General features: G+C 45.3%; 1 protein-coding gene across 2 annotated transcripts; it reads right to left on the bottom strand.

Moving 5' to 3' along the window:
- Window positions 1-9: 9 nt before the first annotated feature.
- On the bottom strand, window positions 10-26,344 carry NAA25 (N-alpha-acetyltransferase 25, NatB auxiliary subunit). Of its 2 annotated transcripts, none has more exons than XM_038151932.1 (24): window positions 26,259-26,344; window positions 23,473-23,558; window positions 22,342-22,480; window positions 20,617-20,735; window positions 18,939-19,013; window positions 17,992-18,099; window positions 17,520-17,598; window positions 16,917-17,028; window positions 15,994-16,083; window positions 15,514-15,683; window positions 14,647-14,759; window positions 12,355-12,562; window positions 11,780-11,866; window positions 10,739-10,919; window positions 10,115-10,214; window positions 6,453-6,604; window positions 5,828-5,953; window positions 5,344-5,587; window positions 5,043-5,166; window positions 4,621-4,686; window positions 4,105-4,202; window positions 3,776-3,886; window positions 3,228-3,374; window positions 10-3,091 (listed from the first exon to the last, which is right to left on the bottom strand). In XM_038151932.1, the coding sequence occupies exons 1-24, from the start codon at window positions 26,314-26,316 to the stop codon at window positions 2,969-2,971; spliced, it is 2,916 nt and encodes a 971-aa protein (XP_038007860.1). In that variant the 5' UTR covers window positions 26,317-26,344; the 3' UTR covers window positions 10-2,968. The 2 variants fall into 2 exon arrangements, with proteins under 2 accessions (XP_038007860.1, XP_038007861.1); XM_038151933.1 differs by having other exon boundaries at window positions 4,621-4,683.
- Window positions 26,345-26,364: the final 20 nt, after the last annotated feature.

The raw sequence follows: 26,364 nt of genomic DNA, 5'->3' as shown, positions 1-26,364 counted from the left end.
CAGCAATACTGATTTGTAACGAAACTGACTTTTATATAAATTATAAACCCATCCAGTTTAAAGCAGTTCAGTTGCAGCTGTGTCACTTAAGTCCGTAGAAGGCTGAGGCGTACATATCTCCTACAGTCATAAATTAACAACAATCAAGGAAGAGAAAGTTCAGATAAGGCTGCAAATACAACAACAACAAAAAAAACCCCTAAGTTTACTAGCTGTTAAAATAAAGTCATGATTATCAAGGATTGCAAAATATAAATGCAATTTCTGAACAGTTAAAAAGTACAAAAATGATGGACAACACAAACAAGCATTGTACAGTTTGTCCTGTGTGTAGACAAAGCAGGGTAGGAGATTTCCAACCTTTATCTACATCAGACACTGATTTTAAGCCAAGAGGAGTTGAGGAAATCTGTGAAAGGATCGTGGCTCATGATCCCAGTAGTATAAAAGCAGTAATTTTTCAGTCTGTAAACAGTAGTCTTGGTAGCTTCTTCTAGGTATGTTTTTCAATTCATCACCCAAAGAAAATCCGAAACAAACAAAAACAAATCCTAAGAGTGGAAGAAAGGGGAACAGCAGCAATGGGTTATAGCTTGAATTTCTTACCAGGTCCGTGTGGGATATATTCTGGAGGGGAAATGCTCTTTCATAAGAAATATATAATATATTTAACTGTACACAATTTATAGGGGGAGAGAAACTCTCCCTCAGCCAAGCCCCCAGTCAGTGAGTAAGGAGTCATTTTTGTACACTGTTTCCTCCTAGAGAAACTACAGCTTAGGAAGAGACAGCTTCTCTCTTCCCTCTGCTTTTAGAAACCACTGAGGAACCCCAAAGTTCTGTGTTTGACAAGGCTGTCATGCCCAGTGGCTGGAAGCGGCAAGAGAACAGCAGCTGGCACTGAGAACAGTCAGAATTCCCTGTGCTGGAAGTGAGAGAGCCACGGCTCCATCCTGTCCCAGCCCCTGCCTCAGATGACACCAGTCCCCCCCAGAGTTTCAGTTCTGCTTTCAAGGCATGCAGGAAACGTTTTTTTAACCCAGCTTCTGCTTTCAGGCACACAGGAGGATTTTAAATGCTCGGTTCTCTTATCTTAAACCTCACTTACATTGTCACCATTGCTTATTGACACGACTGAGTTCAACCTGGTGTAGCAGCAGTGGAAGGGAACTCCAGCCTGGATCAGCCCTGGGACTGTCCCCTGTGCCACCTTTGCTGCGCTTGTGCAAAGCCCTCTGGAATTAGGGGCAGAGGCCAGGGACAGCAGCAGTGCCACTGTCAGTGCCTGTTTCTGGCTCAGGGCTGCTCTGAACTGCCCCAGCCCAGCTCTGGGGTGGTTTTCACTCACCCTACACACCTGACAGCATCACCTTCAGTCACCAGCCTTGCTTTAATTTAAGGAGCACACCCTCCTTTCAAAAATGGTATTTCTATACAACATGACAGTTCTGTTTGTTTTGGTTTTTTTTCTTTCTTTTTTTTTTTTTCAGTAAAAGTATTACTATAAAACAGACTTAACTCATTTTGGTTTTCCTCCAGCCCAGAGCACTTACCAGACATTGTGATTCAACCATCAGGACATCCTTTACAATTTGACAACCTGCAGACATTCTTCTTCTTTCCCTTTCAGGATGGGGCAAAGCCAAACTAAATCCAGCAAGAGCAGCTATGGGACTTGTTTTTTTTTTTTTAATACAGGGGATTTATTAAAAAAATACTCTCATCAACATTCTAGCATTACTAACAAAACAGAGGAGATGACAAAGGCAGTCAAGCTCTCTTCAAACTTGAAATCTAGACTTGGATACCTGTGGCTCTAAACCAGGAGATGAGGAATCTGTTGGGTCTGACCTGTCCCTTGTATTGCAGGTACATGAACTTTTTTTTTGCCTCAATTTTAGGCTGCATTGCTCTTTGAACATGAAAAAAACCCCAGCAGAAATTCAGACTCTGTGGGAGCAGATGATATGGTCACACTTTCTAACAGAAAGCTTCATGGGCCAGTGCTTGGATAATCAAAGTTCAACTGCAAAAAGCAAGCAGACAGGTACAAAAAGGATCTCAGCCTCAGACCACAGCGGAAGCAAAAGTTACCTCTGCCAACTTAAAACCAAAGCCAATAGGATTCCATTTCTATTAAAATATTGAAGTCTTAAAGTTTCAGTAATCTAAATACACTTTTTAAAAGTCGTGACGTTGCTGTTTGACGTTAAACTGACATGATACCAGTGCAGTGTCACACTCCACTGCAGCCATTATTTACAAGGTCTCTCTTTTTGTCTTTTTTTTTGCTGAAACACCCATTCCCATTCCCATCTCTCTCTCTCTGAAGTTTGCTCCTCATCAGATCTCAGTTTTCCCAAGTTGTGCACAGACACCTCCTCCCTGGAGGATCCTGCCCCAGCTCTGGATGATTCCCAGCCCACCACGGAGGCCTCACCTCTCCCTGATGGACCAACACATGGAATTCTGTCAGCAGGACCAGGTGGTTTGCAGACAAAACAGGCAGCTCCAAGCCAGGCTCAGTTCATCAGAGGTGGCTGGACGTGGACATCTACAATTCCTGCATTTCTAAGGCAAGGACCATACAAAAGTTATGAACACTGTATGGTGATGAAAATATCCTTGGAGATGGATGCTTTACACTGGATTGCTATTGCTGCTTCTAAAGACCATCTCCAGTTGGTTCTAGAGATCAAAAGGGAAGAAAGTGACATTTCTCCTGTTGCAATATGCTTATGAACATGTATAAAAAGTGGTCAAACCCCAGGAAGGGTCCCTGCTTCTTTTATGTACAATAATTTAAATCAGCTCAATACATCTGTAATACCTAAAAAAATTGTTTCATGATTTTAAGTCCTTCATGCATTATGAGGAAGTTCTGGATTTAAGTGATGGTAGAGTGGATGTTGCTTCTGTCTGGGACTCTGGTGTCACTCCCCTGTGGAGTCTGTCAGGGATGCATTGCTCAAATCTTTAGTTTTTTAATGGTATCAAGTCTCTTTTTCAGCAGCTCTCCAATTTCCTGAACTGAGTGATGGTAACTGCTCTGGACCTTCCCTTGCACAGTCTTTGTAAACTTTTTTTCTTCCTGCAAAGTGCAAAAGAGAAATCAAGTCACTCCACAGCAACTGTTTAAACTTTCCCCCTTTTAAACTTTCTCCAACATCTCAAACAGCAGAAGGAAATTCCTGAGGACCTCGGTGTTTGCACAGGGAATCTCTTACCTGTAAAAGCAGAGTGTCCTTGAGGGACAGCTCTTCAAGTTTTAGTGCAGTCAGAATGATTTCAAGCCCTTTGATATGATCTATTACATTGGAAGTTAATGTCTGGAGTTCAGTTACATAATCCAGGAAATGGGTAAATACAGGTGGCTACAAAAACAAACACAAGTCTTGAATTTATAAACACATATTAATATTCATTCTATATAACTCACTTTGTAATATATAATTCTCTTCTTCCCGCCAGTGCTAAGCTATAATTTAGCTACTCAGATAAACACTCCCAGCTGACAAGTTTACTGTGGTACATTCCAGGCAGGAAGGTCAATGACACTCAAAACTGTATTTCTCATTAAAAAACTGTCACATGATGTCACAGATATGACATGGCACTGATTTTAAACAGCAAGAATTAGCCCCAAGCAACCATTACCCACAACAACCTCCACAAGTTTATGAAAACCAGTTCATGTTATCTACCCTGATTTTTCTTTCAGAATAAATAAGCTGTGATTGGGGTGGGGGAAGAGAGAAAGAAACATTGTTTGTACCATTGCTACACTGCTTTCTTTTTTTTTCTTCTTCTTTTTTTGCAGGTTGGATTTAAAAGGTCGGAGGACACTGTCACAGTAACTCGATACCCACAGGGCAATGGAGATCGTCTGGAAGAAAGGTAAAAATATGTTCTAAGTTGCACTTACAGGAGGCTTCTCAACTCATTTTAGTGTTCCTGGTAAAATTCAGCATGATTAAAATATGCAACAAAATCCCTCATGAGTTCTCTTGATTGTCTGAGATCAAACTTGCACTGTGTTTCAGTCCCAACATTTCTACCCCGCAGCACTCCCAAATTTCTAGTTTCCAAAGGAAAAAAAAATACCTCAACAAAGAAGACTAAGTTTTCTAACAGGTTTGGATGAGTTTTCAAGGTGCCATCTCTGACTTCAATCAAATCACCTTTACATTTATTGAACAAATCTGAAAAGAAAAAAGAAAAGCCTTAGTGGAGGATGAAGATCATCTCAAATGTGCATTTTCTGTACACCAGGGATCTGAGTGCAGTGTGCACAACTGTCAGAGCACTGACCACTGAGTCCTCTCCATCTCCTCGGAGTTCTGCCTCATTACAAACATTTCCACACCCCTGATGAGCCCCCCTGACCCAAGCACCAGGAGAAGAAGCTGCCCAGGCTGGGAGATAAATGCACTAAGGGCACAGCACGTTCTGAGCATGCAGCAGCTTCAGCACACAAGCCAAGGGCAATCCCAGCCTTGTTCTCAAGCTTTCACAGGGTCTGCAGACGCATCACCGCAGCCCATCCCTGCAGACACTCCGCAGCCATCCTCAGACAGCCAGGAAGCTCTGCCTCATGTCTGTTCTTGAGTTACCATTTACCTGTCAGTCGTTCTACTAAAGACTTGAAACTATTCCCTATTCTTTCCTGGATTTCTGCTGAATCTTCTGAAAAAAAAAAAAAGAAATTAAAAATAATAAGCTACAACCTTCTCTTATTTTCTGCTTCCAGAAGTTCAAGAGGCATTTAAATGCAATTTAGTGTCAGTACTCAAAAATAAATGCAACTGCTTTCAAAGAGGAGCCAGTATTACAGCACCATATACTGCAGAAAACAAGACTTATATAAAACATTAAATAAAGGCACTGGCTCTCAGATCATTTAGTTGCAGACAGAAAATTAACACACAAGTAACAGTTTTGAGTCCACATCCTCCAACGCCCAGCAGTTTTCAGACTAAACAGAGACATGTGGCTCCCTCCCACCACAGCAATGTGGTCAAACCCCTGCCCCAAACACTTACCTAAGCCATTGGTATCTAGTTCATAAATATCACTAACAAGATAAAACAAGCTAGTCTGGCACTGACAGCTGCCATTGCTGAAGAAGCCAGCCATTCGGGTAGGAGGAGGGCCAAGGACAGGATACTAGGCAAGAAGCAAAGAAAAAGATAAAGGTGTTGCAGCTTTTCCTCATCCCACCCCGTGCCTGGCACATCTCCCAGTCAGTCACACACCACAAACCCAGGGGCAGTTAAATGCACTCCGCAGCCTGCACGATGCATTCAGGCCAACCTTTGGGGAGAGCTTTTGCCTTACTGGTACCTGGATTTTTTGTTCTAGAAACTTCTTCCCTGAATCCACCGCCGCCTCCAGCTGCTGCAGCAGGGCTCGGATCGTGTCAATCTTGGACGAGACACCGTTCTCTGCGGTCTTTTCAGAGTTCTTTGGTTGGATGGTGTGACCAAGAGTTGGGAGTCCGCTCACCAGCCTCAACGTTAAAGAGCGGATTCGCAACCACAGCGTTTCCTCCTCCAGGGAGAGCTTCCGATGTTCCTCAGAAATGTCCCTAGAGAAAGGCACCAAAGCTTGCAGACAAACGCTGCACAAAAGCCTACCCGAAGCTCCCCAATTCTGTATGATGAGGAATGAGCAGTCAGAAATTCAGAAAAATTAATATCTAACAGAGCAGCACTGTCAGATGTGGTGGATGGTGCTTAAGTCAGCCAGCCCAAGGAACACTGAAATACGGGAATTGCCCTGGAAGGAATTTCCTTGCTCTGTGTGAGTTGAGGATATTTCTACTCACCTGTCTTTTGGATCCCAGCTAAACAAGACTGTCAGGTCTCTGTTGTCACGCAGATCTTTCCATGGAATGTCATCCTCCTCTGGGCTCAGACTCATGGACTTTATACTTTCTTCCAAACTGGTTGATCTGTAGGTAAGAACAAGCAGCACTAAATCAAACATCTGATCACTGCAAAGGGAAAGCAGCTCACTAACAGACCATGTTCTGTGCACTGCTCAGCTCTTCCTCTGTCAGGAATGAGACACACAAGGCACTGGCAAGGACGTGAAGGGACAGCAAATCAGAATCACAGAACCCCCAAAGTTGCAAAAGTCCTTCAAGATCACTAAGCCCAACCACCAATGGAGCACATGGTCACCACTAAACCTCAGTGCCCTCCCACATGTTTTCTGAACACTTCCAGGCAGGGTGACTCCACTGCTTCCCTGGGCAAGGCCATTCCAATATCTGACAACCCTTCCCATGAAGGATTTTTTTTAAAACTCCTCAGCGCAATCCGAGCCCATTAAAATCAGAATGAAGCTTTAGGAGGAGCAGAGCTGCAGCTCTGAGATTTCTGCAGGTGCAACTCCCCCAAGGCCCTCTTGGTCCACTCCCAGTTTTCCCAGGCAGGAGCTGTACTCACATATTTGCTTCAAGTAAGAGGTCCAACAACATCCGCTCGGTGCGAACCTGCGCGAAGTGAAGGGAAGAGTTCAGCCTGTTCCGGAAGGCGATGAACTCCGGGATCTTCTCGAACGCCCCGTACTTGTAGGCCTGGATGATGTATTCTGAGGTCTGCAACACAACACACCCAGCTCTCCTCAGTGACTTCCCAAATTAGGAACAACCAACAAGGTCACTGCCAAGGAACTGCATTTCTGTGGTTTTTATCAGCCCAGAGGTGCAGGACCTGGAAGATCCTCAATCCCTGGAAGGAGTTTGTGCCTCTGCTTCTCCAAGTCACCCAGGCAGTTTTGCTGCCTTAAATTGGGAATGCCCAGATGCTCCATGGGCAGTGAGGTTTAACAACCAAACCAACGCTACACATCACGTTGTTGTCACCACAAACGAGAAATACTTCACAGGGAAGAGATGCTTTTGGAAGGCTTTCTTTCCTTCCTTTTCCTTTAAATGTGTGATTCAAATCATTAAATCATAATTTCATTCTGAGAAATAATTCCAGGCAAAAGAAATATAGCCCAGATTGTCTGGAACTGACTTGGACGTGCATCACATATCACCACAACGTAGATTAAAAAATAAAAAGATTACTCACACATTTTTTGTTTCTCTTTTTTATTAGAGTTTTAAATACAGTATCACACAGTGTGTACATGGCACAACACAAACACCAAAGGAAACTCTCAGGGTCCATGGGATATTTTGCTTTCCCTCTGATGAAATGCAGCAATACAAGGCAGGCAGCCAATATTTCACTTCAGTCCAAGCAATCTCCAAAAAAAGAGATTTTTATGATGAAGGAACTCCAGACAAGCAGTGTTTTAATGAAACTGTCTAACTGTAGACACAAGAGTGAACTATTTCTGCTCCCAGCCATGAGTGATAGCTGAGTTTTTACATCAGAATTACTCCACAACTGAGAAACTCTGGCAAATCAACTATTTTCTTCTGAATAAGCTTATGAACTGCACTGAAGATGAAAGGCACCAAAAAAGGCTTCTGCTTAACTGAATTCTACATGGTCCTAACAGCCTCAACCTGTCTGGAAGGCTCTGAGAGACGAGAAGGCAACACTCACAGATCCAAAATTCCCTTTTTTTCCCCCTCCAAACCAAGAAATGTCCTCTAGGGAGTTGTCTTTATTTTTTTTCCCCCTAATTAATTTGGTTATTTGCACTGAATGAAAAAATATGCCAAATATTCAACAACATACCCTCTGATCAACAGCCTTGCAGAGGTGACTGTCAGGGACTGGGCTATGGGCTCTAATTCAACTGCATCCACGTGGTTTTTAAATCCCCCCAGGACACGTTGGAGTGCTTTGCCTGCAGTATCTGGAGAGATTAAAGATGGATGGACACAAGAAAATTAGAGAGATTACTGGTGATTCTGCATAGCTGAAGGAGGACTATCTTGAGGAGGATAAAGTTGCCTTTTTAGTTTTGGCCAAATATAGCAATGCTGCCTTCTCTCTCCTCCCTGTCCTTGGCATCCTCTCCCAGAGCAGGAATAGTGGCAGGATTGCACAGCAGCCTACATGGCTGTTACTCATGGGATCACTCTGACACAGGATTCACGTCAGGCTGGGAAGTTCAGCAAGTCGGGAGAACGGATTTATCCAAAGAAGTCTGATTCAGGAGCTCTATTTTTATGCCAGACTTCATTTACATCCCACACTTCCTGCTCCAGGCAGAGTCCCACACACAGCTCTGTGCTGTGACGTTCCAGCTAATCTCAGCATAACCCAGGGAAGAGCAGGCAGCACCAGAAATCTGTAAAAAAGGAACTTTTAAAGGACAGACACCTTTTAACACTGCAGATGTGGCTGTGGGGCTTGAGTGGGAGCTGCTCCAAACACCCTGAGCATAAAGGGGCAGCCCCAGCAGAACCACAGCAGCACAGAAACTGCGAGCAGATCCTGACCTTGGGACGTGTTTTATGGCAAGGAATCCTTCTTCATCCCCACTCCTGTCACACCATCATCCTCAGGGAACAGCAGCCTGAACTGAGCCTTCACCTCCTGCAATTCCTGGTTGTAAGAACAACTTTTGAGGCATTTCCCATCAAAAAGGATCTTTAGGAGACAACCAGTGCAAGTGTCCAGAGCAGGAGAGATTTGGAGACCTGAGAGCAACATCAGCTCATGGTCCTTTGGCTGCAACACCATCTCCAAGGTATGATGTGAGTGGTTCCTGAGTCCCATCCTCATCTTGTCACACGAGGAATTCTGTCCTCCTGCTGCACCACTGCTGGCCTCTTGAAATCCCAGCACTTGGAGGTGTAGCAGCAAGGCAACACCTTTTTGGGATTTCTGGAACACAAGTTGTGTTTTCCTGCCAACAGCCACTGGAGACATCCAACTCTTCTCTGCCACAAGCACCTCCATCATTCATGCCAGAGAATAACCTGCTCCCAAGGGAACCACACCTCAATTGCTTCAGATTGTTTTCCATGGAAAGATGATTTCTTGATGCTTTACAACACAGCATTCCCAAGCAAAGGAATCACATCCAGAAGTTTTTTCAGCTCACTTTTCCACCTGGTGCCCAGCAGTCGTGTGTTTCATCAGACAGTTGGTCCCAGGGATGTTTTTCACTAACATCCACCAAATGACTTTTAAACAAGACTGAAAAGTTACACCTCAGTTGAAAAAAAGGTGTCTGGATGCAGGGCTTCACTCTCAGGAATCCAAGGCTTCTTAGCAAGTAGGAAAAAACTGAGCAAGTGAGGGATGCAGAGCAGAGTGAGCTCCCATCCCATTGAACAATCCATGTGCATCCCTCAGGAAAACCTCTGTGTCAGACACAGCTCACAGAACTGGGCACCAGCACTCCAGGCACAGGGAAATGGTTCCTGTACACAGGAACCACCTGGGCTGTCACTGGGTGATTCCTGTGTGGGAATCTTTACTGCTCAGTACAGACAATTCCTGTGTTTTTATCTATTGCTGGGATAGTGGGAAAGCAAACTGTGTGCCTGCAGAGCCTCTGGTGCCAACTTAGCCAGTGGCTGACTGGCAGATTTGAAACTGGATTACACCTTTCTTAGGAAGTAAAAATAATCTTCTTCACCTGCCTCTCAACAGTGCCCACCCAGGGTGTAAAATACAAACACACAGGATATATTCCCATTCCTCCAAATGGGAAGGTCCCTTTAAAGTAAAGTTTTCACCACCCACTGAAAACACACAGCTCCAGTGACTGTAACATAAAGGATTCATCATGTGCCCTCCCCATCCTGACCCATCATCACTGGCTGCTTTCCAAAATGCCAAATTTATGACACCAGCTTATTTCCACAGGACATTCCACTTCAATTATTGCATAAAATCACATGCATTAACTGAAAAGCAATCATACCTGTTTTATGAGGAGCATTAAAACTGGCTTTAACAGAAAGGATGCTGAAGCAAAACCTCATGTAACAGCAACTCACAAATCCTGGTAGTAGGAAATGCAGGTTGAGACAACCTTTACTACAAAGTTGCACCTACCACTGCTCTTTGTTAGGTTTTAAACCACTGCATTTGCACAAGCCTTGCACAGGGCTTCTCTCAAGGCCTAAAGCTTCTCAAAGACACTTTGCTGTGTGACAAGGTCATGGAGGGGGTTTCTTTCAACTTACATCTTTCTGGTTGGAGTGGAAAAACCTGAGTGCAAAGTTGCAGGATTGGGAAGCAGCAGCGTAGTGGCCCAGGGAGCCGGCGTAGCGTGTCAGGAGATAACTGCAACAAACAGCACGAGGCAAACGTCAGCCACTGCCCTGGCAAGCAGCTGCACAGGAGACATCTGGACATTTAACAGCATTAACAGCATTCATGGGCAAGTTCAGGCTTTTAGTGGAATGAATTCTCCATTTTTTAAAAGCAGTATGTGAGGGCTTGGAGCTCTTTCTTCACGTTAAGGGTCTAAGAGCTGCTCAGTGAGAGACCCCCAATCACATCAGGGTGTGCTGGCTTTCACTGGTATTCCCAAGCTGGAACACCCAGCTCTGACTGGCAGCCAGCCAGACACTTCATCAATTTCCTTCAGATTAATTAAAAATCCAACACAGCTCAAAATCACATGGGGGAAGATACCCTAGAGAAAGGGCGAGCATGCAGTGGACGTGCCTCCCAAAAACCCCAGAACACTTCTGCACAACAGCACACGAAAATGTGACCATGTGCTGGATTCTGGGTGGCAGAGGGTGCTGCAGCTGCCGGGATGGGGCCAGCAGGAGTGATTATTCTCAGTATGTACCACCCACCCGATGGTGTCGTGCTGGATGTGCTTGGCGTCCAGGCTGGAGTAGAGCTCCGAGACGGGCTCGAAGGCGCCGAGCCTGCAGTAGATCCGGATCAGCAGCAGCTTAAACTGAGCATTGGAGGGACTGTGAGACAGCCCCTCCTCCAAGAGAGTCAGGCACTGCCACACAGCTGCCTCTTCACCTGGTGACAGACACAGCACGGGCAGGTGTGAGCGGGGACAGGCGCTGGCACAATTCCCTCTGCCCACGTTACACGAGGCTGAGAGCCCTGCCAGGGATTTCAGTGTGCCCAAATAACACCTGCTCCAGCACTCCAGCTGCTCCCTGAGGGAACGCTGGGGGAATAATCCATCCCAGGGCATATCTAGCTCACACCTGCACAGAGCACACTGCAGGCAAAGTGACCTTTCCTGATGAACCCTGGGCTGTTTGGGAATTCCAGCTTGCACGCTGCAAAAGAGCCAGGAATTCAAGAGCCCAGATCCACGTTCCTGTCAGAAACTTGAGCATGGATTTAGTCAGGTTAAAGACTAAATCTTCTCTGGGAAAGACAAGGGTGTAACAGATAACTACAAGGAAGGGCAGGAATACACACGTGGACACCCAGCACTGGCCACTGTGGGATTAAGAGACTAACACAAGGAGCAGGGGTGGAGTACAGGCAAATTTAATTCAGGGAACAGGTTCCAGCAAGTCTAGAAACAAGAGATCCAAAAGGCAAAGTATGTCAGGAAGAGAAAGAAACGCTCTCAAAACACTTCTGGTATCAGAAATGAGCTGTCAGCAGAACTTGTGCAAAGGGAGGGGAAAAAGGAATTAATCAGAAAAATTAAATCTGTTTATAGAGATCAGTGAGATTCAGGGCAAACACCAGCTGATCAGAGGAACTCCTGAAATACCTCATATTGCCAAAAAAAAAACAACCCGGAAAGCTCCAGGCCTAACAAGCCAAGCCAGGCACTCACTGGCCACAGGGACACAGTCTCCCTTTCCCAGCCTCCCACAGAGATACCAGAGCAAGGCACAATTTTGGGAACATACCTTCCAGCCACAGATCAAGCAGCAGGTGAACTGCAAGCAGGCAGTAATAATCTGAAAACTGCAATTCAGTTTTCAAACAAGATTTCCCTAAAAAGAGAAAAAAAACCCAGTTACCCTTGAATTATTAAAACTGATTACTAATTGCTGCCAGCTGATCTCACAGTCAGGGTTACTGAGTGGCACCACGATCAGAGAGCACATTTTAATTTATAAAATCAGAATTGTCTTAAAATCCAAACAACCTCACACATCACCGAGTGGCCTTTGAGGCACTTCAAACATTGACATCTGCTGGAAGAAGAACTGACTCCCACAGCTGCAAGATTTACAAATTAATAACTCCTGACCGCAGATGCGTCCTATGCACGTCAGTGAGAAAACCTGGCTTTGCTTAAAAGCACAGGCAATCCTGCAAAGTACAAACAGACCATCTGAACTACCCTGCAAAGCCTCATTTATCTTTAAGACACGTGGCTGAAAAGAAAAAAATACAAGGAACCACAATTCAGAGAAGGTGAAGGGTAGAATCAGAAAGGAGAAAGCCAAGTTTTATCAGCGTTACAGATTTTCCTCACCAAACTCCAAGCCGTGGCGGTATCTCAGCATCAGCTCCCGCACCACTGCCAGCTTCTGCTTCTTCTCCATGGCGTGGTAGATCCCCAGCAGCCTGGAGAGCTGCACCACACACAGGTGCTGCTGCAGGGCCTTGATGTCACCTGGCAGAGCCACCTCGTTCTCGGCCGCCGCCGCCAGCGGGATCACGTCCAGCAGCTGCCGGATGAACTGCAAGAGAAACCCCAAAGGCTGCAGGGCTGCACCACATGGTGGGGAAGCAGCATTTCCTCCCTCCAATCAAACCAAAAAAAGGCAAGGTGGGAACATCCGTGTTGATGTCACACTGAATCCGTGGTTCAAGAGCAGCCTTCGAGATTTTTTTTTGAGTTGCTCAATATTTTTTTTTTGAGTTGCTTGAGGTTTTATTAAGTTTCATCAAACAGATGGAGGAAAGAAAAATCAGAGGCAGCTTTCCAATTCATTGATACACCAGGGAGTTCAAGCACCTGTTAACACTCATTGTAATAAGAGATGCAATTAAAATAATTAGTTACTGACAGGCTTCTCAGCACACTTCCAGGCAATGATGGTTTTGCACTGTTACATTTTCCCTCAGCTCTGAAGCAATGTGCAATACTCAGTGAGGTCATCAACTCTGATTAATGACTTCTTTTTGCAATTAAGCTGTAAGAAAAGCAGCTTCTCATTGTTTAGTTTGAATGGGAGACAAAAGACTCCTCACAGCACACAGGGCTGGGCAGCAGCTTCTTGCTCTAAAACCCAACATTGTCCTCAAACTGAAACCTGAATTAAAGCCAATGAATTTGGTTTTACTACACTTGGTATTGACACAGAAGAACTGCATCAAATGCAAGCCTGAGGCAAAAAGCTCAGGAGCAGCACCAAGCACAACACACACCAATTCCAGTTTTCCCAAAGAATTTGATGAACGCTGTGTTGACAGATCTTTTCAGTTTGAAACTCTGCCAAGCTGAGCAAGGTCAACCACATCATTGGCTCTACTGTCCAATTTACACCTCGAGGAAGTCAAGGTTGGTGTTGTGACCATTATTTCTGGGCTATCTCACATGTCAGGGCCCCAGCAAGATCATGATCTCAGCTACTGAAGTGGAACTCTCCTGTCAAACCTCCTCAGCTCCCCGTGTCCTTGACCAAGCTAAACTGCTGCAGATGCTGCTTCAGGGACAACCAGAACACCACCCAACACCTCACTTTGACACAATATATATTCCAGAATGTATTCAGGAAATCAGCAGCAGTTTTAAGGCCAGACAGAGAATTTTAAAGTCAGAGTCATGGTTTTACAAGCACCGTGAAAAAACTGAAGTCTGAACTGTTATTAAATAGAATTTTTCCCCTTCTGGTTTTGAATTTGCTCCCTGGAAATTTAGGATTAAACCTGTTCAGTACTTCAGGGTTCCCTTACAATGGAACCACCATTTCCAGGACTAGGAGTTCAATATCCTGCTGGCCACATCTCTTGCCAGGGGGCTAAAACCACACCTTTAAACATAAAACATCAGCCACAGCCACCCCTTCCAGAGCCACTGCTCCCGTCAGCAGTGGGGCTGTGGGAAGAGTCTGCATTAGGAGTCAAAAAATACTTCAATAAACCAAGAGAACTTTGCTACCTACACTTTGTTTACCAACATTTTATCCCCAGGCTCTGGCTGATCCCGGATCCTCTGCCCTCCCCAGCGCTGATCCCTGGACACAATGGCTCAGACAAACACTGGGGTGAGTGACAGAATTCCCAGCTGCTGAAGTCACTCCAGGCTGCTCATGACTCTGCACAAATGGGCTTTTCAGAGAAACTCTTTTCCAGAGACTTGTTTCAGAAAGAGATTGTGGAAAAAACTGCCATTGGTGCCTCCACGACCTCTGGATTTGGGTCAATGTGTCCCTTTGGCACTGCCAGAGCCAAGCAAAGCATCTCTGACATCCCTGCATGGGATCAGGGGCAGCTTCGTCCCATTAAACAGAAATTCTGAGCTCAAAGCACCCTGACAACTTGAAAAATGGGAATAAAAAAGCCAAAGGAATACCAGATCTGAGACTCTGCAGGATCAAGCTTAGCTTTAAACCTCCAGTAAAAATCCTCTGAATGAAACGTCTCAAGTGCTCAGATGTTCATGATATTTTCTACAGCACAAAGAGCTCTCTGAATTTCAAGCAGAAAGTAAAAATTTCATGTTTCCAGTCTTTTAATATGATCCACAGGCATTTTAAGATAAAGGGGCCAGAGTGCAAAAAAACACTGCAGTTCCTGCCACCACTTGATATTTCCTTACCTTTGTGTACTGGCTGGGTGGAAGGAGATCCACAAACACTTTGAGATCAGTGAAACAGCAGGGCTTGTCCCCAAATTTTTTGAAGTACTGGAACATTAGTTCTTCTGGATCACCTAGAAAAAAGGCCAGGTCACCTTTTTAACACCCTCCAGAAGGAGGGAAATCTGTAAAATCACTAGGAGGAATTTTTGTTCATTCTTTCTTTTTTTTTTTTTTCCCCCTTCAAGATTACAGAGCGATTCAGAAAGCAGAGAGCTGCACTGGTGCAGATTTTAACAGAGCCTCAATGTCTCTGGTAACCAAGGACACATCAAAAAAAGCCCAAGAGCTTCATTCAAGCTCCTTTAGCAGATAAGAGCTCAGCAACCCAGGCAGGCACACGCAGCCTCCACTTATCTCACCACGGCTTCTTTTGGGATGGAAAAAACAAAAGGAATTAGGAAATAGCACAGATGTTGCTCTAATCACATCCCCTTTCATTGATTCCCTAAATGCCATTTTGTGATGCAGGCTTTAAAAAGCAAAACCTGGCTTTGTTGCCATAAAAACTTAAATCAAAACCCACCCAGAGATTCCAGCACTAACAGCAAGGCTTTCCACTAGGAATACAGTGTCAGTGACTGGATGCTCCTAAATCCCTGAGGTCCTTTTAAAAACTCCCTGCTGGCTTTTCCAAGCCCTGGAGCAATCTGGAAATACCTTCCTTTCTTCAAAGTTCATCCTCCAACGCTTTTAAAATTCTTTACATCCAGAACAACAGCTTACCTTTTCCTAACGAAACCCGCATTTAACTCAGGGATTTAGCAGCAAGTTTGTGCTCTGTCTCCCTCTGTGCAGAGATGAATCCTCCCCCGGGAGGGCTCTTACCCAGTTTGTACTCATCATTGCAGCCCCGGCGTCGCAGGCGCCTGATCAGCTCCAGTTTGGCCAGGTAGGGTCCCCGGAGCGGCCGGGAGCTCTTGGACTCCTCTGTTATCCTCTCCTCGATGAAATTCACAGCCTGCTCGATGGAGCAGTGCACCTCGCCCTCCAGAGAGCTGCAACCACACAGACAAAAGGTTCTTGGAGAGGTCCCACTGATAACACACGCCCAGCAGGCTCCCAGACGGGGAAATGATGGATTCTGCAACTCAGTTACCACACAAAACACGAGCTGGAAGAGTTCTATCATGTACAAACTACTTCCATAAACCATTCCCAGCCTTCAGGTAAACTCAAAACAAAGCAGGAAAAACACACCATTTGGGCTCTGAAATCAAGAACTCACTCCAATATTGAATATATGAACCCAAACAGTTTGCTGTAGCACAAAGGGAAAACAAATCCACAGCAAAACTCTCAACTTACTGCTCTTCCTCTGCTGGAGGCGTCCAGGATTCATCGATGAGTTGAAACACTGAATCAAAGTAAGTTATATAAAACTGCCAATCATCTGAGCTGAAACAAAAATCAGGCACAGGACAAAATTTAGGGAATTGCCAAAACAATTAACAGCTGAAACTATGTTTCTTGCCAAAGCTGAACTAAGGAATAACACATAATCATATTACAAAAAAAAAAACAACCAAGTGTAATAATAAAATTGTTTCCTCTTGAAAAGGTCTCACATCTTAGGAACACCACAATCCTGAATTTCTAGAAACATATAAAGCAAAACCATTTCAATTCAAAAGTGAGGCAAGCTATGAACTCTCCTCCTAAAATTCACATTCCAGTCAGAGCTCAGCAACATCCCCACAAAACGTGAAGGCAGGAGTTTCTCTTCTGCATTTAACTTATACCTAAGATGAGAGCACAGCTAAATTCAAAAGCAACCACCACATCTCTCCTGACAGTTCTGAGACAGATTTGATCACACTGGAATGTTCTGTCTCCTGATGCATCTGCTCCAAGCATTAAATACATTTCCCACTATGAAGTCTGGCTAAATGGGAGAAATTTAGATGCAGAAAATTTAATGCAAATCATGGACAGGATGAGAACAGCAAAGTCAGAACCAGCCAATCAGCAGAGAATTTAGAAATAAGGAGCTAAACAACCTTTTATTGCATTAATGTGTTGCCAAATCCTGCCTGAAAAAAGCAGCAACTCCAGTCCTGACCCTGACTCCCCTGTGACCTTCACCACGCCTGGCTTTGGAGCGCAATCTTTGGAAAAGCTTCCCAATATTCTCCTATTTTAACCACAAAAGCCACCAAACAAGGCCATTCCCAAACAAGTAGGGGGTTTTGTTCCATCTCTTTTGCAGGACTGCAGGAATCCTCTCTCACTTTTTGAGCAGCAGCCTCCTGGCCAGCGCGTTGCACTCGGGCCACCGGTGCAGCTTCTTGTACATGGCCATGCACTTGTTCTCCCGGCTCTGCAGCTCACTCGTCAGCTTCTCTGCAGCAAAAAACATGGAAAGCTCAGCTCAGCCCTGCTTAAACCTCCTTCTTCCAGCCCAGCACCAAACCTCCAGGTCTAACACAGCAGCAGCCCTCAGAAAGATTTCCCATGGAAACCTCCACATCCCAACTCCAAGTGCATTTTCATCTTCACTTAAACTCCTCTAAAATGCAGATATTGAAGACTTCTCACTTTTGAAGATGGCAGCTACAACCAAGAACACGATCCAAATTTACCACTGCAAAGCTCAGCCCTGAGCAGTGTTTAAATACTCTAATTAAAGTAGGTAAAACACTGTAGGTTTAACACTGAGGTTTAAACAGTAGGTCTAACACTGAGGTTTAAACAGTAGGTTTAACACTGAGGTTAAAACTGGTGCTAAGTCAGGCTTCCTAAAATTATTTTTTTTTGAAGCAGTGGACAAATCTGAAGTGAAGGGGAACTGCCGTGTTTTCCACACAACTCTGATTTCTTTAAGAATAAATTACCTCCAAGTTTTCCCCTCACAACATCTAAGGCTTCCTTGTACTTCTCCAAACGTTCCAGGATCATGTAGTACAGTTCCACCTTAAAAGAAAGATCAGACTGCAGTGAAATTTGCCAGGAAGAACACACCCAGGTGTGCCAAAAGAGAAAACAGGGGATCCCAGGCCTGCAAAGCTATCTTTCGTATCCCAAAGGGTGCAATACTCAAATTTAGGTATTTTTTTCCATTCTTAGCCCTCAGGTTTTTCCTGGGGCCTCCCAGAGAGCAAAGCACTTCATCAGTCAAATCAAACACCAAAAATTGCCTCAGCCACAGGATTCTGAAGCCTCCTAACCCCCTGCTTTTGGTTTTCCTTCTGTCCCCTACATTCACATTTAATTCCAAAACATTGTTGATTATTTTACGTTTTTTAAGGTAATCAAGTTCTCTCACAGTGCATTGCTTGTCTCACCAAAGCTCAAACCAAGCCTTACTTCAGCCTCAGCTTCAATCTTGTCCTCTTTCACCATTTTTTCCACCATTCTTTCAGCAAGTGGCAAAAACATTGTCTTGGAGAGGTTTTCATCCTGGGCTGAGATAGACTGAGGAAGAGAGGGATTATGGTAACAGCTCAGCAACTTTCTGTCATGTCCCACCCACTGCTCTTTTCACTTTAAAAAAGGGAAAAAAAACCAACCCAGGTGTTCCAATCCCCCCCAGCCACCTGTTTGGAGCTGCCATCTGTGACCTGAGAGTGCAACTGCTCTGGGAAAAGGCAGCAATAAAACTGCTGCTGCACAGAAGAGCTCATTTTTGATCAGATCAACCAGAGCCCTGCATGTCTGAGCACACAAACCTCGTGATAAAAACACAGAGCCAGAATATTTTTGTGTTTTACACAGCACAGGATTTTAGAGGATGTGATTAAAACCCTCCAAGCTTATTTTTGTTTGATTTTATGGCTGATTTTTTAGTGTCCAAATGTGCTGCATCAACCAGCAGCAGCACAGCTGATCTGTGCCTATTCCTGCAGACTTGCTGCTAATTCCAGAGCTCTCATTTATTCCCTCCAAGAGCTTTTATAACCTCGTTAAAGAGGAACAATTCCGACTGAGAAACTGCAGATAGCTGAGGATTTATTCATTATCTCTGCCAAAAGGACAGGTGGGTATTAGTGCAGATGAGAGAATAATTCAAGTTGGATAAAGGTGGTAAGGTAACAGTTAAATAAGATTATAAAAACACCTCAGAGTTTATTTTGGACCACAATAATAATGCTACTTAAGGAGGGCTCAGTCTTTCTCCCAGCATCACACAGAAACAGCTCAAACACAGATTTTACCCAAAATCATCATGTTTTCCCTCAGAACATTTCTGCACCAGCACTGGCACTGCAGTCAAAAAAAAAACCCAAACCAGACAAACCCAATATTGCACACACCTGCATGATCAGGCTCATCACAGACCAAAAATAATATGGATTTTTGGGAACAATCTTATAAAGTGCCATTCCAGCCTGAAAAACAGAAGACACAAGTTTCATCATCCCTGAAATAGATTTACTGCTCAGACCTCGTGATGGGCAGCAAGGATGGGAGGGGATTTGCACATGGGAGGATTTTTCACACTGGTGAGCTCTTCCCTCCTAACACACATCCCTGAGGAAAACAGAGGGTGGAAATGTTTCCAAGGACTTTGTGTAGGTCTGACAAGAACACAGCAAGCCCTGACTGCCTACACAGCTGACAGCTTGGACTGGGAACTCCAGGAGGAAGCAGATTTGCTCTTTGGGAATGAGGGGATTTCTCTCCAAACCCACACCTGCCCCCAGGAACTGCCTGCCCTTCAACTCTCACTTCACACACCCCACTGACACCCCCAAATTTGGGGTCACCTCCACGTGCAAAGCAAGGGGAGCAAAGGTTGAGCAGAGAACTTGGTTGAATCAAAGCAGAGCCAAAGAATTGATGATTTTCCCTAACACAATAACAGCTATTCCCACATTTCCCTCACAGTGCCTGCATGTAACAAAGGACAAGACTTTTACCCCCACAAAATCTGTAATTAATTTTAAGAAACTACACACAATATTCTACCTCCACAGCTGGACTTTTGTCCCAGTTCCCTGACTGCAGTTGGCATTTTCCAGGATTTTCAGCTGGAATACCCCAGAGCACAGGACACTTGGGTTTCATTCCCTAATCAGTCACCATCCACACACTCTTCACACCCCTACATCCAAAAGCACAGGCCAACATCCCACCCTGACCATGTGATATTGATAATGATGATTTGATTCAATCCATATTGAAAGTAGTTTAATGAGCTCCACATTTTTATGTCACTTCAGACATACAGAAGGTCACATAAATGTTAATTATTGTTATCTGTGGCATTGACTCCACTCATGATTGTCATCTATCACATCTAAAGATGGGTTGTATCACGAGGTTTCTCATTTCAGGTACACCATAACTCCTTTTCAGCCATTTAAGCCAAACCTGTCACAGCAGGAACAAGAGGGAGTTTAGCACTTATTTCTTGGCTCTCTGTGCTTTTTTACACAGCAGAGTGAGCACGCAGGCCTTGAAAATCATCTTCCATTTACAGGCATTCTCCAGGCACCTCATTTGGAAGGGATGAAAACAAAACCAACCAGTGTGGCACTGTGCTGCCAACTGACAGGGGACATTTCAAGTGCTTTTTAGTTTTTCTTCACTGAATGACACCAATACAAGCTGTATTTTAGACACTCAGAAAGAGCATGGGGAGGATTTATCTTCCTAAAGTTAACAGAACTGAGGCTAGACTCAAATGTGAAAACAAGGATCAGAAGCTCTTCTTAGATGTGCCTATTCCAGAATTCCTTTATTTTGTACTGTAACTATAAAACCACAGATCAGTAAAAGACACAGCCTTAAGTTAACAAAACTTTTGTCTCAGACAACCCACCTTCAAAAACTGAGGTTCAAAACTCTCTGTAAAAAACAACCAAGAGTTTAACTTCTGCATTAACCCAGCTCAGCTTTTTTGGAAGATTATTAAAACACATAAATGAGAGTAAAAGACAGAGGAAAAATACACTTTAAACCAGCCAGAACACAGACTGTTGGTCATACCTGTTGCATTTTCTTGTATTCTCCAACCCTGGCATAGGCCATGAAGAGGTGGGAGTGATACTCTTCACTGTTGGGGACCTTCTTCACAGCTGCCTCATAAAGTTTAGTCACCAGCTCAGCTAAACCAAAACCAGACGCTGGAGTTAAGACCAACTTGGGAATATTTTAAAGCACAGCTCCCTAAAGAGCACCAGGGATGCTCTGAACAGCAACTAACTGCACTCATCACAGCCCCCAAAATGCTGCTCTGTCCCCCAGGCATCAGGCAAAGGAGGAAAGTGCTTAAAAAACTCGAAATAAACATCAAGATAGACTTAAATCAAAATAGAGTTCAACAGCAGCAACTGAACTGCTCAGGAGAATTTTAGGTCTACTTTTAAAGTAGGTTTTTCTCTATTTTTAAGCATTAAACTGAATGGAGGTTTCTCCTGCTGCCAGAATGAATGTGAATCATGTATCAAAACAAACACTTTGAGAGCCTAATAGCAAATTAATTATTCTTATCACAGGTTTACTTATATTAATCATGTCCTGCCATTTCCTAACTGGCTATATCAGAACTCTAAACAATTGTTTCACACTATACTTTTTAATAACAGGACTGTCATGACAAAATCCTTCTGATAGTACAACATGCAAAAGTTCCCCACATTTTCATCCTTCCAAATTCTTTTTTCTTACACAAACAATTGTAGCTCAGAGGAGAAACAGAAAAACAAACGTAATTTGTCTTTCACACAGTTTATAGATCCCTGACACAAATATAAAAACATCTAATGACAATTTTCTTGCAGGACCAAAAAGTGGAAGTGCCTCACACCCACCAGTTCCTGAGTTACAGAGCTAAAAGTTACAAAGCTCAGCTTGATGGAAGCTGTTAACAATCACAGAGAGGCTCTTGTCATTCACAGGGGTTTATGCTGGAGTCAAAAATACACAAAAAATGTTGGTACTACTCAAGAAACGATGCTTTAACTCCACAAACACACAAAGAAATCAACTGGGAGAACATAAGCAATTCTCTTGCAGACTGATGCAAACACCCTTTTCTGAAGGAGTTTTACCCCTTGATTGTTTCTCCAGCAGTTCAACAATAAATTTGGTGCTACCACCCACCCAACTCCACAGCAAACATTGGTACCACCACACCACACTCCCCAAGAAGCTGCCAGAAACAACAACTGTTCAAGCTGCAGAAAAGCAGGACAGGAGGGCTGCCATCTTCCAGAAAAGCACAGGAAACTTTCCTCCACCCCTCCAACGCTGATGATTCAGTATTTTGAAAATACAAATCACTACGAGGAACCTGACAAAGATGATGTGGCCAAACTGGGAGGTCAGGATTTCCCTCCTGTTTTTCACCACTTTCCTGAGGCCTTTCATTACACCCTGGGGGATTTGTCACCTCTGTCACTCTACTGACAACAAATTCCAGTAGTTTCACTAACAAAAGTGAACTCCCAGGCTGCTGGATCATTATCAACATGCTTCATTTAGGACCTGCCACTCAATTGTCTTCATAACAAGCCTAAATGAGGATTTTTTTGATTTATGAAGATCACTCCAGCCTTACAGGCATGACAACAGGCATCACTTCAATTCTGAGCCTCTTAACAGTCTCTCACATACACAAATCCTGGATTTTACACGTTTCCCACCAAACCGTGGGGCACAAACCTTCTGGAAGAACACAAAGAAAGATTTCTGGGAGAGGAACAAACTCACGTCTGTGCATTTCCCGGTAGAGAATGGTCAGTGCTTGCAAGGAATTATCATCTGTGGGTTCAAGTGCTGCTACTTCTTGTGCCAGGGCATAGGCTTCATCCTGCTTGCCAGTCCTCTGCAAGCCAATGGCCTTCAGCACCTGTGGACACGACACAGGCAGCTCTCAGAGACACAGTCTGCATCTGGAAAGCCTCTCACTCCTGCTGGGAACAGCCCAACCACCTCATTCCCTCTGCAGAACTCCAGGATTTATTAAGCTTTTTAATCCACGTGGCTGGAGAGGAAAACCCCCAAATGCAACAACATCAAAGAGGGGAGCTGACTTCTTAATAAATGCTGAGGTTGCCCTGAGGCATCACCACATGGTTTTCTCTACCTGGAGGCTGCAAACTGACCCGTCCTGACAATTTTCCTTAAGTTTTCTTTCACTAACTGGCCAGAGAGAAGTGACATAAATGAGATTCAGGTCAATGACACTCTCTGCAGCTTGGGAAGCTTTCAAAATGTAGAAGTGGAGTGAACTGCAGAGGGAAATCCCCAGGGAAATGAGAAAAGCAGAAAGAAAGTCACACATTTAGGAAAGGGAGGAACAGAAGCCTTTCCCTTAGTAGGGAAGGTTGTGAACAAGCAAAAGAGCAAATGCCTCCAAAATCATGGAATCCTGGAATGCTTTGGGCTGGAAGGGACCTTAAAATCATCCAGCTCCACACCCTGCCATGGCCAGGGACATTTCTATGGACCAAGGTGCTCCAAACTGGCCTTGAACAATCCCAGGGGCATCCACAGCTTCTCTGGGATGCCTGTTCACCTTTCAATGTTTTCCTCAGACATTTCCTCCCACGGAGATGTTCTGATCCAAACTCCTGCAGATGGGTATCCCAACCCCAGGGCTCCAAGAGGCATTTTTAAAGCCCAGCCCACGTGCCAAGGTCACCTGGAGTGGTGCTGACACTCAGCCCAGGTGGAACCAACACTCCGGACCCCGTTAGTGCATTTTCAGACAAACAAAATACAGGTGGGCTGGAACAGAGACATTCCAGAGGGCTCAGAAATCACTGTGGAAGCTCCCAGAGAAAGGGAACACCCTGAGCCACAGGCAGACTGAGCTCAGTGCCCCCCAGTCCCACTCACCTTGGCACAGTGAAGGTCCTTGTGCTTTTTGAGCAGTTTATCTGCTTGCTGGATTGCCATTTTATTATTGCCATTATCGAGATAATCTGCAGAGGAAAAGCACACACAAAATCACACCAGAACACCAAGGCCATTCTGGAAAGCCACCTCCAATGTTACCACAGAGCATCTGCTGTCACACCAGCAGCACAAAACCACATTTTCCCTGCGCAGCTCCTCCTAAGCCAAACATTCAGGAAACTGTCATTTCAGGGATGAAGGATTCATCTCGTTGTACTGGTTTTAGTCACTCAAACAAACAAGCTTTTGTAATTACTCCACACAGATCATTACAGCAACAAAAGAGACCCATAATAGAGAGGATTCTGCAGAAACAGCTCTTTGCTGGCACTGCAGCTCCAGTGCTTTAGCAGGAAAAGTAGAAATTAATCTGGTGTGTCTTTGGGAGACTTTCAATGACTTTTAACAGGCAGGAGGCTAGAAACCAATTACACACACTCCAGCAAAGTGGGAAACACTTGTCCACAGCATCCATACCTCAGGCAGAGCAAACCTGTCCCCCTGGAATACCGCTACACTTCCCCCAGACTGCTTTTGAAGGCACAACCGTGAAGCATCAATATTTCCTAGGGGGGTGTCCCACTATCTCCAGACCATTTTCTCCTTTTTTTAGCTCAGAACTGCAATTTTCAGGTCGATCTTCATGTTATTACACCATTACAAACAAGCAGTTTAGACCAGGATGTGACCCCTGCGTGCTCCCCTTCCCTCAGAAACCCCTCCTTCCTCAGCAAACCCAACTTGGCTGCCCCTCGTGTGCCAAGGGAAGGAAGGGGCTGCTCACACTGCTCCGGCCTCTCTCCTGCCAGGTAAATGAAATTACACCACACACCTCTTCCTCATCAAACCTCTCGCTCCCATTATGAGCCACAGCTCTTTTACCGAGAGGTGACCCTTGGCAATCCTCAGCACAAATCGTGCATCTATTCTGATTTACACATTTGTATTCAACAGCTCCCACGTTTGCTCCTGTGGCCAGGTGGATGCTGTGTATTTACAGCAGAGTTAATTTGGCTCCTGAGCCCATCCACAGCAAACCTCTCACGAGGCAGCCCCTCCACACTCACCAAAATAAACACTGTGGCATGACATCAAGTTTGAAGCCACAAATTTCAACTTAGCAAAACCCCTGGGTCACCCCTAACATGAAAACTTTGAGGATTTCTCAGCGAAGAGGTTTCAAGGGCGTGGAACAGCACATCAGAGGCTTCTTGCTTTAAGGCTCTGTCACCCAGTTTAGTGACACACAAATTATCCCCCAGGCTGAGCTGCCTGACTGGGATTAACAGCTGTGCCAAGAAAATCTCAGCTTTGGGTGTTCCAAAGTAAATCAAATAACACTCAAACCTCCATAAAACGCAGCAGAATGAAGAGATTGAATTTTCCTAACGAGTCAGGTTGTTGGAAGTCAAAGCAGCTTCCAAAGGAAATGAAGTTAAATGAAAATAAACTTCAGCCTATGCTAGCTCATAGGTGGGGATGTTCAAAGGCTGGAAATGAAACACCTGAACCTTCAGGTGAAGGGAGAACGAGTCAAGATCAAAGATAACCAGAGCTGTCGAGGAATCCTGGGGAAGCACGGCACAAACCCAGGCACACCTTGAAACCCACAGGCAGACCCTGGACCTCACACTGCACCTCCCCAGCTGCTGAGGGGGGGAAGCAGTGTGTGTTCATCACACGCTTTACTTCTGCAGCACCACAGCCTGAGATCGAACCTTGCACTGCAGAGAATCCTTTCCAGAAGGAGCAGAAAGGAATTCTAAAGCTCTCCCCAAAATGAACAACGCGAGGTGCTCAACATCATCTGCTCCCGTACCAGCTGAATTTACCCAGATTTTTCTATTAGTACCATTTCTCACACGGGTTATGGCAAAAATAACTGCACATCGATGAAACTGCCAATCACAGCATGGACAGAAAACTAAGGGAAAAAACCTTAAAATCGTTACATAAAGACAAACTGCAACGAACTCGAACACTTCTAATCGAACAAAACCATGTTCCTCCCTTTCCCTGGAACCCATCACGGACTCAGCCTGTACTGCACCATCCCTCTGCCCCAGCAAAGGGCATCCCAAAGCACGTCCAGCCCAAACCAGGGCAGCTCTCCGCGTCTCTAGCGAGAGGTTTTTATCCCTGCTGAAAAAGTTAAGAACGTTTTCCCCAATCTCTAGCAAATCTTCAGTTTTATGGACGGAACGATACCGTAGCCCGGGGAAGTGTTTTCCTTTTATTTCTCCATATTTGCATAGAGCCAAGCTTTGCCTACAACCTCTGAAGCAACCCCAAGAGCGCAGAACAGCCTCGCAAATACCCGGGCACACAACAACACCGGACAACTCCCAACGACACCGTCCCCTTGTCCCCTTCCACTTCTCTCCTGCCTCCCCATTAATTCCCCCAACAGCGTCACCGCTCCGTGCCACAACACCCAACACAACTCCGGGGCATCCGCGGCTGCTCCTTCGGGGGTTAATCCGTTCCCGGCTCCTCCGCGGCAGCGCAGAAAGCGCCGGCCGGGGTCACCTCGGCTGCGAGCGGCGCCGGCCGCGCTCCCCCCAGGCCGAGGGGGCAGCCCCGGGGCGCCGCGGGACCCCGGCCCGGCCGGGCGGGCGCCTCAGCCCCGCAGCCCCCGCGGGGCCGGGAGCGCGGGAGGGCCGCGGGGGGGCTCGGCGGGGCGGCGGCGGCGGCGGGGCCGCGGGGGGGGCGCGGCGGCTCCGTACCGTAGATGGGCCGCAGGCGGCGGTCGTTGGGGTCCTGCACATGGCCCCGCGCCGCCATGATGAGAGCGCAGAACGCAGCGCGCAGCCGCGGCCGGGGGCGGGCAAC

Source organism: Motacilla alba, chromosome 15 (assembly GCF_015832195.1).
Source record: "Motacilla alba alba isolate MOTALB_02 chromosome 15, Motacilla_alba_V1.0_pri, whole genome shotgun sequence".
Classification (NCBI taxonomy): Eukaryota; Metazoa; Chordata; class Aves; order Passeriformes; family Motacillidae; genus Motacilla; species Motacilla alba.
Note: the sequence above shows the minus strand (reverse complement) of the source record. Positions and strands in the feature narration are given on the sequence as shown.